General features: G+C 32.7%; 1 protein-coding gene across 1 annotated transcript in view; it reads left to right on the top strand.

Moving 5' to 3' along the window:
* The window catches only part of LOC123566712 (A disintegrin and metalloproteinase with thrombospondin motifs 7-like), a 158,737-nt gene that overhangs the window by 36,757 nt on the left and 106,470 nt on the right, over positions 1-15,510 (top strand). The window contains exon 2 of the mRNA XM_053549086.1: positions 13,659-14,032. Coding sequence (XP_053405061.1) covers positions 13,659-14,032 — 374 coding nt within the window. The remainder of the gene's footprint in view (positions 1-13,658; positions 14,033-15,510) is intronic.

The raw sequence follows: 15,510 nt of genomic DNA, 5'->3' as shown, positions 1-15,510 counted from the left end.
GGCGTGAGTAGTTCTTTCGTTCTGGTTAGCAAAAATAGGGAAAACTACTCTACAGAATTAAGAAAATACAGTTAAAACAAAATATCTAGAAATGAGATATCTGTTTTTGTCCCCCGCCTTTTTCGAAGAAAAAAAGAAAGACATAGAAATAGGCTGCGTCTGTGGTATATATGAGCCGTGCCATGAGAAAATCAACATAGTGGGTTTGCGACCAGCATGGATCCAGACCAGCCTGCGCATCCGCGCAGTCTGGTCAGGCTCCATGCTGTTCGCTTTTAAAGCCTATTGGAATTGGAGAAACTGTTAGCGAACAGCATGGATCCTGACCAGACTGCGCGGATGCGCAGGCTGGTCTTGATCCATGCTGGTCGCAAAGCCACTATGTTGGTTTTCTCATGACACGGCTCATATGGTGAATATATGGTAAAGCAATGCTGTAATGTAGATTATTATCATCTCAAATTGACAGTTACTTTACGATGTTGTGACCAAACTTAGGCCCCTTGATAATTCTATTTCCACAAATCGGTAATTTCATTATCGGAAAAATCACATGAGATATCAAACAAACAATAAACCGTGTCTAAAATGTGGACAGAGATCTATCATAATCATGATGATTGGCACGATATTCAGAATAAGCAAAAAATATCTTGAATGGATAGATGTGGCGGTATTCAAACTTAGATTTTGGACTTAAACTTAAAACCTCAAAAAGACAACACCTTCGGGGACATGTTTTTTTTTGTTTGTTTTGAAAACGCAGCTCGTTGTTTTTATGAAACCCAGCTGCAGTTACATGCCTGCATCAACAAACTTTAACAGTCGTAACACTATAGAGTATACAGTCTGTCCCTGACTATACATCGTACATAGTATTACTTGTTTACATTTTAAATTCTCGTTTTGCACTTTTTGTTATCGTAAGCTTTTCATCATTCTCATTAACATACTTATAACCATTCTCATCCATCAGATGTTCGTCAAAATCCCGAGACGAACGTTCATCTGGGGAACCACGGTAGACCTCTGGTATGCGAGAATGACTTATAACAGACGTCTGGACCTTGACATTGTCAAAAATCTAATATTTCTTTATGATAACGATGTCTTAAGTTTCAACGTATTGAAATGTTAGTCGCCGTGATGAAGGTACCGTACTGAAGAGATACTGAAACTAATTTAAGACGTTTATTTTGGCAGGTGTTTTGGGACACTTAAATAATAACCAGATATATTTCATTTCTTTCTCGTCGTAGTTCTGCCTAACGCTTTAACGAAGTGGGAGACTCGATTAAATTTTAAAGACGTTAACCAATTTGCGGACCTCGATATTAGTTCCAGCGTGGATGAAATGTTTTTTCAATATGAATAGTGATATAACGCATTGGTTCGTCGGTTTTCCAGTGTAAAATCTTAGTTGCTGTGCTTTTTCGTTATAGGAAATAAATAAGAAGACGAATCTGAAAGCGACAAAGTTAAATATCAGTCAATAAATGGTACATTTTACGAGTAACCGTTCATGAAACGTTTCAAGGTTTCATAGGCAAACGGTTTTAATTTTGCTACAAACAGCGTAGTACTTCTGTCAAAATTTAACTGATTCTTAAACTAACTTCTTCTTCTTTTATAATAATTATACTGTCAGACTGTCCGCATACATATCATAACAAAATAATTATGTTGTAATATTTAAGATTTTTGGTAACAGCCATTTACAGATTGGAAATAATTGTTTATTTCTCTATTCAGAATTCTAAAATTTTAACAATAATTCGACTTAAAGTAGTTAACAACCCTACATGTTTGGCAAGCATGGACAAAAATGTCTACATGATTAGAAATATGAACATATTTTTGAATAGGTTGCCTCGCTATGTTAGGCAGTATAAAAATATCATTTACGCCCTACAACAGTATGAAAGGCAAAATAAATATTACTTTTCTTGTTTATCATTTCCAAAACATTAAAATAACTGCATATGTATGATTCATATTAATTATTTAAAACTTCACAAAATTCTTTTTTGAGGTATGCACAAATTTCTACTTTAAACCCCAGGGCACTCTCAAATTGGTTTAATTAAGCTCAAAACACAATGGTATAGGTTAACAAATGACAGCAATTCGAGTTGGTAATCAAGACCAACCTGTACAACAGATCCCATATTTTGTCCCACAAAAAAGATGTAAATTATTTACCAAAGTATCAAATAGCCGACATAAATATGGTTAATATGTAAGAAATATCTTACTTTTGAACCCAGGTTGTCAGTCACACAAGGTAAAACGTAATGAAATATTAGTAAATTTAAAAACTGCGAAATCACAATATTGTCAGTTTCATGAATTTCAAGACATTCTGTCATGGTAATTTTGTTCGAAAAGAACAAAAGAACATCAGTTCGTAGCAGCATCATAGCTTTGGTGCTTCGGTGCCTTCGTCTTATGTTTTCAATGTTATAGAAGAATCTGGTAATTTCAGCACCAACAGCGCGCTTGTGTTCAATTCAGTTTTCCAATTATACTTGAAAACGTTTCTGAATCAACACAATGATTTTATTGACATGTGTTTGTGACACTATGAATCAGTATCTGATTTTCAGTGTTAATGAAAAACAAATCACGACAGGAATCTGCAATAAGGTAGTGCCTTCTGCAAAATTAACAGTTTTGCGACAAACAGGTGTACAGTATGAGTTAAATAAATTCAATGTCTTAGTATACTGTCATCTTAAGGTAAATTGGTATTGGTGCATTTTTAAATTAATGTACAGAATTAAAGGTTTATCTTATTGCACGTACCAAAAAGCACAGCCTCCCCAAGGCGCAACTCACAGCACGCTGACGTGCACAAGACAAGGCACACATAGACACCTTAACACAGGCAAAACAAAGGCAAAGACAAAACAAACAAGTAGAGGTGGGGGGGGGGGGGGGACACAGTAACGAACAAGTAGAGGGGCACAGTGGGGGCCGCGTTTGAAGGTCTGTGGCAAAACCACCACTGTGTAGCTTAAACCGGTTAAATTTTGCACCTAACCTCACTCTTTCCTAACATGTTCCAAAGTCACAAGACATTGTAAATAAACGTTATCCCGGCCAGGTGAATCCCTAGCACGCCCCATGGCAAAAGAAGGCTTATAAAATTATATAAAAAACAATCTTTACCAAATCTTGAAGAACATAAGGAGCATTCAAATATGTGACGATTGAATTTACCAATCTAAAATGTCGGAAAGCATTGGTCATTGAACCTTAATTTGACTGACCAAAACAAATTGGCACACACCCAGGAAGACACGCCCTTACACTCGGCAAATATAAAAAAAAAGACTCTTGAATACATCAAGAAAAGGGTTCTTTTACAGTTAACTTTAATTTCAATAACCTTATAATCAGTTGATATTTTAAATGCTAATATAAAGATTTGACTTGTTTATTTTTTGTACATTTGATAACCTTTTCTTCAGACCCCATGACACTTGCAAATTGGATTGATAAAGCCTGAACGCAATGCTATAAGTTTACAAATGACAGTATTTCAAGTTGATAATCAATACCTACCTAGACCGCAGGTCAGACATTTTGTCCCGCTAAAAAGATGTAAATTATTTACCTTCATATCAAATAGCTTATATAAATCAAGTTAATATGTAGACGATATCTTATTTTATTGCCGTATGTGTCATAGCTATACAGGTAGAATTTAATAAAAATGTGTCAAATTTAAACGAATCGAACAGGATGGTTCAAGACTTATGTAAAAAAGTTTGACAGTAAGCAGCCCTATATTTAAGAAAAGAATATTCATTCACATTGTGGCATATACTTTGTCAGCACAAAATATGTGTTTAATTCTCTAGAAGTGATGTTTACACATTAGGAAACGTTTTATTTGCATGTGTCTTATCACAAAATAACACAGTTTAGAAGCATCTATAATTTCTTGATTCGTGTAAATAGAGGCTGTATATAGAAGGAACAGGCGAATTTTAAAGCGACTCGTTACATATTTCCATAAAACTTGGGTAGTGTGAAAATGATCAGTAGGACCAATTTATTGACACAAGATTTTGGAGAAATATCGTTCAAAATAACCGAAAATATTGTGTAGAAGGGGGTAAACCTTTGCAAATCTTTTGAAATAATGGAAAAACAAATCAGTCTTTTGACATTTTTACCTGTGTCTAACACTTATTTGTATCTCAATGTCATATATACCTTTAATGTCAAACTTGGTTGAAAACTTCACCCAGTCTATGGGAGAGGACCTTTTAGCATTTATCATCTTTTTATTTTGTTTACAATTTCAAATAACATGCAGTCATTGTCTGTTTAACATGTAAGTATTAAACAAGTTATCAAGCGACATGTCCTATACTATTGCTACATTTTAAATATGTCTAAAGTAAATTTTAGGTAACATTAAACATATAATGTAGCGTCTGCTATTCTTACACTTTAGTTTGCGCATGAAATTCGTCTTTCTATTCATGTATTTGATCTTGGTGTACAAGACCTGTCAGCATCGCAATATGTAAATGCTAGTTTCGTGCACTGTTTTGGAATAGTGAGAAACTACTCTTGGTTAATAGAAACAGCAGACATTCTTGTAACGCAATTAATATACTGATGTTTACGGTCCAATGCGTTTCCTTAGCATACTCTTGATACAACAGAGGCGACGTTACAAAAGGTGCTTGCCCAACAGCCGCCGAATGAGTTGGACTCTTTAAGGTAGCTTTTTACATGACAAACTAAGACAGACGGATACTGACATGACAATGAAATGAAACATATCTACTTCATTATTTTCTTTAGTCAGAAGGGCCACTTTTTTCTAAAGTTCACATTTGTAAACTTTATCTTGTCTCGAATGAAAGATTCTTTAAGTTAACGCTCTAGTATCACTTTGTGCGAGATGATAGTGATTTTTGTCGTCCTGTAATAAGAGGACATGATAGAAAGTTTTGGTTTAAGTCTGGTAGCAATACCAAAGATACTGAAGAAATAAACGGTTGAATATTTTCAGTCTGCTAAACAATATAAAAAATATACTGACAAGCAGTTGCCATTTAAAAAAAGGAAAATATACAGTCGATTCAAAATAAACTTGACCGTACTTGGATTAAGTGTTGTTATATTTTCTGGTCCTTTGGGATCATAGACTCCATTCAATAGATGTGTAATATAGACTCCATTCAATAGATGTGTAATAGAGTTCCCCTTATGCCGGTGCTAGGGGGCGTGAGAGGTGTTGCACATTTTATTACCTACCATGAACAGACTCAATCAAACCGAGTCTGCTATTATTCTTTTTGGTTGCATTCTATGCTTCCAAGGAATCTTTTTACATATTTTATTTTATTTTATTGCCTTAAGACAGAGTTTGTATCTTGTTTTCTTAATAATTTCAAAAAACAAATGTTAATGTCCTTTTCATTTTGCAGGATCGAATTTTTATCAATAGTGACCAATCGTTGTTGTACTATAATTAAAGATTTGTATCTCAAATAACCTTTAATTTTCATTAAGTTTACATAGTGGAAAATTTGTTACATTAATCTAGTAACAATTATTTGCTAGTTCTGTACCATCTCTAATAACTTCAGTAAAATACGTTTGCGTTTATCATTTTAACAGACTTTAGCCGTCCTGTTATACGTGAATATAATTGTTGACGCTGTAGCCATCTTTCATTAAACAATAAAATTAAAATACCACGGTTGACATCAATTTTGTCAGTAGAAAAACTTTTTTAAAACGAATAGACACCTGTATGGCAAAATACGCCCACATTCTTGGCAAATATGGTTACTTCTTTTTTTTCTTGAATTACACTCAACTAAATATTTGGCAAGCGGTATCTACAAACAATATTTGGAGCGATTTGAACATAACTTCTATACGAAATATTGCCAAGACAATGTCAGAAAAAATTTCATAAATCAAACAGCATGAGATTTACTTTAGTATTTAAATAAGTATTCTAAGAGCAGAACAATATAAATTATTATGTACTCAAAAACAAGTAGCTCAATAGCTCTTTGCAAAGAGTTGTAATGAACGAATCAATAAAACATCCACAGGATCTTCTTTTAGATGAAGTATTGTTAATCTGTTAACACTTTGAGGTGTATACAATTTTATTCGATTCTTTGTCATATCCCTGTTAATTTGCAATGTTAACCTTACCACAATGCTTTATTATAACCAGTGACAGCCATTCGGGTTTGAATAATGATATATCCCCATATTTCGTCCCGCAACAAAGATAGAAATTATTTATTTTGGTTTCAAATAACTGATATAAATCTTGTCAATATGTACACGATATCTACTATATTATTGCCCAGGATCTAGCAATTTATACCATGATAGCAGTCAGTTGATATAAGATCATATAAAATATTTATCAATAGCATCGGTTAAATGCATTTTGCTGCATGTTAGGCCACCACGCATACATTTTCTTATTCAGTACATTTATTAATACTGTCGTTCTAATAACCCAACCATAGGGCAACTCAGATTTAAAATGTTAACGGTGCGTAAATTTGAATCATTGATGACATACGTTTTGTGATTGTGTACTAAGACAGAAAGAAATCAATAATTACGTCATTAAAATGAAATATGGTCACAAGAACATCAAATAAGTGGTATAGCAAACGTTTTACCTCCACTTGAGATGGAAAGTAGAAACAACATTCACGTCGATAGCATTTTGAATTCAGAATTTTAAAATGGTTATATTCGTTGTTTGACACATATGTTTCCTGTACACTTGACGTCCTGTCTTAGCTGGAGTTGAAAAAGATGAAAAAGCTTTGTACCTTTCTCCAATACGCCCAACAACGATTTATCTGCCTGATACTGATATAGATGTCACAGAAACGTTGTAGACTGTGTCAACATACATTCTCCAAGCAATATTTCACGCAGCCGTAAGCGTTAAATTAATTTGAAGTAACATGTAAGGTGAATCGCAATTTTAAAACCCGACTGCCACCACTATTTTCTTTTCCACATGACTTACCTGCTAAATTTCAGTGATGAACTTTTCCATCTTTCAAATTTGGACAGTACCATTTACTGTTAAAAGGGGTGCTTACCAAAAAGATACTGACTGAATGGCGAACAGTGCAGATATTGACACTTGTATTATAAAGTAGGATTAATGAACTCTCGAACAATTTGGCAGGTAAGGTTCTTCAATATATTCACATTACAGTCAGAAAAATAGCATTTGAACATGTGAAAAACGTTCAGTTGTTAATTTTGATACAGGCGTCGTTCGCAAATGCTAAAGTAAATGAGATATAAAACGAAACTATCTTTTTAATTTGCAAAAAAAATAAAATAATTTTTTTTTTAAAAAAAGCGTTCAAAAGTGTGTTTGCTTTTTTCAGAATGTTATTAAGTTAACCTCATATAATCTTGATAAATCGTAAAAAAGTGAGAGTAACGTTTTAAAGAATATACTGCCTTTCGTTTAAACATAATTTTACTCTTTCTACATAGGACTAAATTATAGTCATCAATTTTAATCAAATGTATCACCTACTTTAAAACGTGTAACACTGAACTGATCTTAAAATTTGTTTCTTCAAGTAATAATAATAGTAAAACGTGAACAAATGATAGTATGACTTTGCTGAAGGTTGACCTCTGTCAATTGGATTCGAGTAATATAATTAATTATGTTTAAGCAAAACATTATATAAAGCAAAAACAATGTCCAGATTGCAACAGTTAAGAAATGATACAGTGACACGATAAAACTATACGTTCAGCCAAAACAAAAAAAAAGTTTTCTCATTTTGTTAGCAATTTTATTAGTACAATCTCTTGACAGGATGCCAATAATTGCTGGAGAAATGGTCCGTATTATGACGAAATAAGCGTAAGGTATTTAGGGTTTTTTATGATGGATTTAAAGGAATCTATGGAGTTGATTTACTTTAGCATAAACTGATTTTATCTTTTAATTTTACAAAATTTCTGAATGGTTGTAATAAGTGCATACACCTAAACCATTGATTTAACAGAAAACTTCAAATGAAGTGCGAATTTTGGTAGCAAGTATCAGTAACCAGCAAAGTCTTCTAAAATATCACCAAAACCAGCTGGAATAAAGAGATAAAACAAAGCCAAGACACACATCAGCATTTATTTAGCCTAAAGATTCGTAAAGTATTGTAATGTACATGTATGGTGTAAACCATTAATTAACAATGAAATTCTTTTAACAATTTTGAACCACTGAAGTAAATGTAGCACGGTCGAAAAGGAAAAAAACAATAGACACACATAAAACAAACAAGACACCTACATGTAGGATACAGAAACCTTATATTTTTCCAAGTTTCTGCACACAGACAAAGCAAGCCTTGAAGCCGTTAAACTGCATTTTTGTCTTTATTTTGCAGCGGAAATGTGTGACTCCAACGAAGTACAAGGGTAACCTTATAAAAACATTCGAGGTGCTTTAAGTTTACCAGTCTCGGCAATGCTAGGTATTTCTCATGACCAGCCTAACAACAGATCCCGTATTTTATCCCTGTAAGCTGTGAAATCAGTATAAATCAAATTAATATGTAAACGATATCTTTATTGCGAAGGATTTAGAACTTTGTTCTAACAGAAAGCTTAAATAAGAAGATAGAGTGTGATATAAATGCTAGATTTAACTTTAACAATGAATCGATAATAATGCTAGATTTAACTTTAACAAAGAATTATATATCTAATAGCAAAATGATTATTGCTACATCAGTGACATACATGTATATCATTTTATACATAATTGCATGTCAGTGACATTTCATACTGTAAATGTGTACATGTCATTGATACATTTCATTTTGTAAATGCTGGCATGCCAATGTCATATTTCACATTGTAAATGCTGGCATGTCAATGACATATTTCACTTTGTAAATGCTGGCATGTCAATGACATATCGCATTTTGTAAATGCTGGCATGCCAATGACATATTTCACATTGTAAATGCTGGCATGTCAGTGACATATTTCAGTTTGTAAATGCTGGCATGTCAATGACATATCGCATTTTGTAAATGCTGGCATGCCAATGACATATTTCACATTGTAAATGCTGACATGTCAATGACATATCGCATTTTGTAAATGCTGGCATGTCAGGGACATATCTCACTTTGTAAATGCTGGCATGTCAATGACATATGTCACTTTGTAAATGCTGGCATGTCAATGACATATTTCACATTGTAAATGCTGACATGTCAATGACATATTTCTCATTGTAAATGCTGGTATGTCAATGACATATTTCATTTTGATAATGCTGGCATATCAATGACATATTTCACATTGTAAATGCTGACATGTCAACGACATATTTCATTTTGTAATGCTGACATGTCAATGACATATTTCTCATTGTAAATACTGACATGTCAATTTTTTTTATTTATCTTATTTGGGTTTTACGGCGTACTAACACAGTATGGCGCCAAACAGGACTACAAATTGTGGTTTCACATCTCATTTACATCAAAATAAAAACATGAGGTATGGAATCAAAATTTGCATACCTATGACATATTTCACATTATAAATGCTGACATGTCATTGACATATTTCATTTTGTAAATACTGGCATGCCAATGACATATTTCACTTTGTAAATACTGAAATGTCAATGACGTATTTCACATTGTAAATGCTGACATGTCAATGACATATTTCTCATTGTACATGCTGGCATGTCATTGACATAATTCTTATTGTAAATGCTGACATGTCATTGACATAATTCTTATTGTAAATGCTGACATGTCAATGACGTATTTCACATTGTAAATGCTGACATGTCAATGACATATTTCTCATTGTACATGCTGGCATGTCATTGACATAATTCTTATTGTAAATACTGACATGTCATTGACATAATTCTTATTGTAAATGCTGACATGTCAATGACATATTTCTCATTGTAGATGCAGGCATGTCATTGACATAATTCTTATTGTAAACACTGACATGTCATTGACATAATTCTTATTGTAAATGCTGACATGTCAATGACGTATTTCACATTGTAAATGCTGACATGTCAATGACATATTTCTCATTGTACATGCTGGCATGTCATTGACATAATTCTTATTGTAAATACTGACATGTCATTGACATAATTCTTATTGTAAATACTGACATGTCAATGACATATTTCACTTTGTAAAAACTGACATGTCATTGACATAATTCTTATTGTAAATGCTGACATGTCATTGACATAATTCTTATTGTAAATGCTGACACGTCATTGACGTATTTCATTTTGTAAATGCTGACATGCCAGTGACATATCTAATTTTGTAAATGCTGACATGTCAGTGACATATTTCTCATTGTAAATGCTGGCATGTCATTGACATAATTCTTACTGTAAATACTGACATGTCATTGACATAATTCTTATTGTAAATACTGACATGTCATTGACATAATTCTTATTGTAAATACTGACATGTCAATGACATATTTCACTTTGTAAATACTGACATGTCATTGACATAATTCTTATTGTAAATACTGACATGTCATTGACATAATTTTTATTGTAAATGCTGACATGTCATTGACATAATTCTTATTGTAAATGCTGACATGTCAGTGACGTATTTCACATTGTAAATGCTGACATGTCAATGACATATTTAATTTTGTAAATGCTGACATGTCAATGACATATTTCACTTTGTAAATACTGATATGCCAGTGACATATTTAATTTTGTAAATGCTGACATGTCAATGACATTCGATATTTATATCCTGTATATATTTATACTTCAAGGCACTGACCTCCAGATTGTAAGACAGCAACAGAAAATGTTTTCGATTTTAGGAAACTATTGTTAAATTTCTTAAAAAGGCTTTAATATATGGTTACTGATAGACGATTTGCTATGGAAACACATAAGAACAGGTTGTTTTTACTACTTTTCGTCATTCAAAATTGAAAAAAAAAGTTTATAATGGGGTACCATAGGTAAAATGTCTTAGTTATAAAGCTTTATACTTAACACTCATTATGTACTAATTCCGCCATTGTGAATTTGGTATAGGACGTAGGAAAGTGCCTATTGCCGAAGCGGTCAGGGTTTGATTCCCGACTCGGGCTTGTTTTTTTTTTCTTTTTCTGATTTCACATTTTTAAGAAACAAAAACTCATGTTCTAATGTGCGTAATATGATCAAATTTCATAGATCAATTTTAGCCAAAATCTAGAGTACAGTATTTTACATTCACTATTTTTATGACTGTAAGACAGCAAACAAAGAATAAACTGTAATAATCTTTATTTACCGAAAATTCTCTTCTTTACACAATACTTTTTCTGCCTGCACGTACCAGTTACTAACGTGTCTACAATGGTATCAGTGGCAAGCAGAAAACATTTCTTTCCAAGATTAATATGAAAAATTGTCTTTGAAGAAACAAAGCTAAAGTCTTTACACAGGAAGTCATAAAGCCATAAAACGCAAAGCAATTAGTTTGTAACGGAAGAAATGAAGACGTCACTGACATGCAGGTGTGAAACTGTCATAAACTGGTACAAATGTGTCTATATTTAAACATTTTGCTTTTTCCAAGTCGACGCAGACAATGAAAAGGCAAATGCGCTATATATATATATATATATATATATATATATATATATATATATATATATATATATATATATAGGTAATTACCATCACTGTAGTATCTTAATAACAAAAAATTGTATAAATAGGTATTACGTATTTTTTAAAATAATAATGAAAAAAATCATCACAGTAAGTTGTATACGTATATTATACATAATCTAATAACAACGAAAAAACATAACAGTTGTTTAAATATCAATAAGGGTTATATGTATATATACATAAACTAAACATAACAATGAAAAAACAACAACATTTGCTCAAAAAATAATAAGGTGTATAACTATATATACACAACGAAAAAGCATAGTATTTGTTATAATAGCAATAAACTGTGTAAATTTATATATTGCATATATCAAACATACCAGTAAAAATAGTTACTGTAGTTATAGCAATAAAAGATTATGCATTTAATAAATATCTATACAATTAGGATACCAGCTCACTGCTCCAATTCTGAAAGATTGTTTCCATCCATATTTGTCTTAATGCAGCAATCATATGCAACAAATACTTTATCTCAGTCGCCTTTATGACATTTATTTTTTGCTTTGTTTTGTGTAACAAAATTTGACATATTTGTTGTTAGAATAAAATTCATATTAAAGGACTAGGCAAACTTGTTAGTTCTAACCTTTCAAAGCTCTCAAGTGTTAGTTTAAAGTAAAGTAAAATAGAAATCAACAAGCCGCTCAACACGACAGAAATGAAAATGTTGCAGGCTCTTTTTGATTTAATCTCTTAAAGGAACAAATAAATAAGCAATTAGTCTAAAAGTGCTAGCAAAATAAAAAAAAACACGGGAGAAAAAAAATACTTCCATAGGAGGACCGACTTTGAAATCGTCCCAACAATTTACTTTTTTAGATATGTAAAAGAAAACGGCCAATATTTCTCTGTGAGACCCAAATTAATGTTTGATGTCAAAAAAATGAAGAAAGATAATAATAAAAATATAATTGCTAAGTTTGCGAAAATTCCAGATTTGCAAACTAAATTCGGAAACTGTTTCAAACTAATAGAAATTTGTATAAAATTTTAAACTAACCTGAATCTGTTTAGGAACATTTCTTAAAAAATAAAGTGTTCAACGATAACTTATTTTCTGCATTGTTTCAGGTATAGGTAAGAAATAATGTTTAGCTCATGGCTTTAAAAATGAAATATTCTATCGTATTTGATGGCCGGCCATGCGACTACAAGTGCTTTTTGCGTTAATGCTAATAGCTTAGCCGTATTTTTAGCATTAAACTATGGTTTTATGATTATTCATGATTACCTGGTAACAATATCCACATGCCCTCATCAAAACGTATTTTAGATACATTATTGTGGCGAATAGAGCTTTTCGGCGTGTTCTCACATTTTATGATACATTCGAACAGCATAAAAAGCAATAAACTTTAGCCTAAATAGAATATTCTTCGGCATGAAAATTGAATTTGTCAGTAAAATATTAGCAATTTTATGTGTACAAATTTGTATGCCCTGTTTATTGGGTTCACTTCATCAAGAATACTAAAAATTGGGTGACTAGTCTTGTAGGTAAAAGAAGCCTATTTTCCCGTATTGTGTCATATGTAATCAATGCTTCGCTTCCCCTAAACATATAAAATAAAATACGCCCGACATTTATATGGAACACATAATGAATGGCGCGGGAATATTAATTAAACGAAACCTTATCATGGTGCCCTTGTACTTTAAAGTACCATGGAAGCAAACGTTTTGGTGAGAAATTGGGGTGAATAGACACTTTTTGCCAGAGAATAAACCTAGATTTATAACAAAACGTAAAGTGAACCTTGTTATACTAATAGGGTATGGATGGTCATATTCTAACAGTGCTGATATAATTATAAGAACAAGTGTTTCAACGTATTTGATTTTCTTGTAATAGATTTATAGTACCACTGCGATAACTTTTTCTTTTCTTACTTTTCAGATGAATTTTTGAGAAACCTACAAGAGTATGAAATAGTTGTTCCATCGCTTGTCACTGCAGAAGGACATCATTTAACGTACACATTACATCCAAGACATTCACTGCGCAGGCGCAGTGTCGACTCACACGTGCAATCGGATGATAGTATCCATTATAATATAAACATAAACAATGAGAATCATATTTTAAAATTACAACATAATCGACACTTGATAGCGCCAGGTTTGGTAATAGAAAGAAAACGAAATCATTTTAAGAATGTGACAGATTCAAAGTTTACATTCCTAAAAGAAAGCAACAGGAATTGTCACTTTCACGGGGATATTACAAATCAACCAGGAACAAAAGTAGCCGTAGCTCTGTGCAATGGAATGGTGAGTAGAGCATTTAATTCAAGACATGTATTATAAGGATTGTCACAGAATTTTGCGGAGCCTGAACCTGAAAAGATTTTTGAAGTAATATGCTTTACGACCTATCTCTAACGCACGAGTATTTTGTGCACATGGAACACCACTCAATGCTTCAGTTGAACATGTTTTACTTAATCGAATTCTCGAAATGGATTCTGTATGCCATTATATCTCGTATGCATGACTTAAATGTCTGTCTATCATGTCACAGTTATGAAAAGAAACTGGCACTTCCCCTATTTGTTACTAGAAATAAACCTAGGAAACCCTTCATCAAAATCTGAAAATGATAATACTGAAATGTAAGTCATACTCATATAACTTTAATATACCGTGATTTGCAAACCTTTTGCCGTGATCCAATTTTGGACGATTTTTGGAAAAGTGTGGTTTTATTTTGACTCTTCTAATATTCCCCATCTAACCAAGTTAAAGTAACTAGTTTTGGAACACTCTAAGCAAAGATGGGATAGTGAATTAAGTCAGCGATTAACCTTGTTCAATTATCGCCAGATATATAGCAAACATCAAGTACATTCCCTGATGCAACAGTTGCCCTCTTAGGGCAAAGATGATTCTAAGGTATGATCAGTAATAAATCGGGGGGTAATTATGCACAACAGTATCTTAACTGTTAGCTACTTGAAATAACAGACCTCATATAATTAATATAATTGAATTCTCGCTAACATTTGTCCCAGACATACTGTAGCCAATTGCTTGTTTCATACGTGATGGTACAAATATTGTGTGACACTGATAAGTAAATGATCTATATGCACTGTTGTGCAAAGGTTAACGGTGACAACTGCGCTGTACTATATACTGCATTATATTATCAACGATATGCCTGTCTCTTTTATGTAACACTCCATTTAGACAACAGTCTTGTAATTTAAATACTAATTATTATTAATATGATCTATGACACAAGACATAAAACAGCAAACTATTTAAATTATGTGTGCTTCGTCTGGTAAAAGGACAGACAAAAATAACTTAACGAAACATAAAAAGTGACCGTTTTGTCTTTTAACAATTCTTTCTTCATGTATACGTAATGGCAGTGTCTTGTTTGTGCAAGTATGGTCGTTACCTTTATACATACAGTAAACCTTGTCTATAGAGGATACCATTAGAAGTACTAACACATTAACGGTGTCCCGATCGTCTAGAGATAACAGCCTTGACTCTCAGTCCAGATGTCCCTACCCCGTTCAAGGCACTGGGAAGTTCTCAGAAGCTCTTTAAAGAAGTTAAAGAGCTAGTCTTGGTTCTTCCAAGGAAGGTGGGCTTTTATCGTTGTTGTGCGCCGGAAATGTTAAACAACAATGTTGCCCATTCGAAAAGAGCTACGCAAAGTTAGTCGAACATGCCCGCATCTAAAGGTGTCCTCTCTCTGTATCTGTTACAGGGTTCTTTTCTCGCTCTGTTTCTCA

Source organism: Mercenaria mercenaria, chromosome 8 (genome assembly GCF_021730395.1).
Source record: "Mercenaria mercenaria strain notata chromosome 8, MADL_Memer_1, whole genome shotgun sequence".
In the NCBI taxonomy this organism is placed as follows: Eukaryota; Metazoa; Mollusca; class Bivalvia; order Venerida; family Veneridae; genus Mercenaria; species Mercenaria mercenaria.
This window is presented reverse-complemented; position numbering and strand designations above follow the sequence as displayed.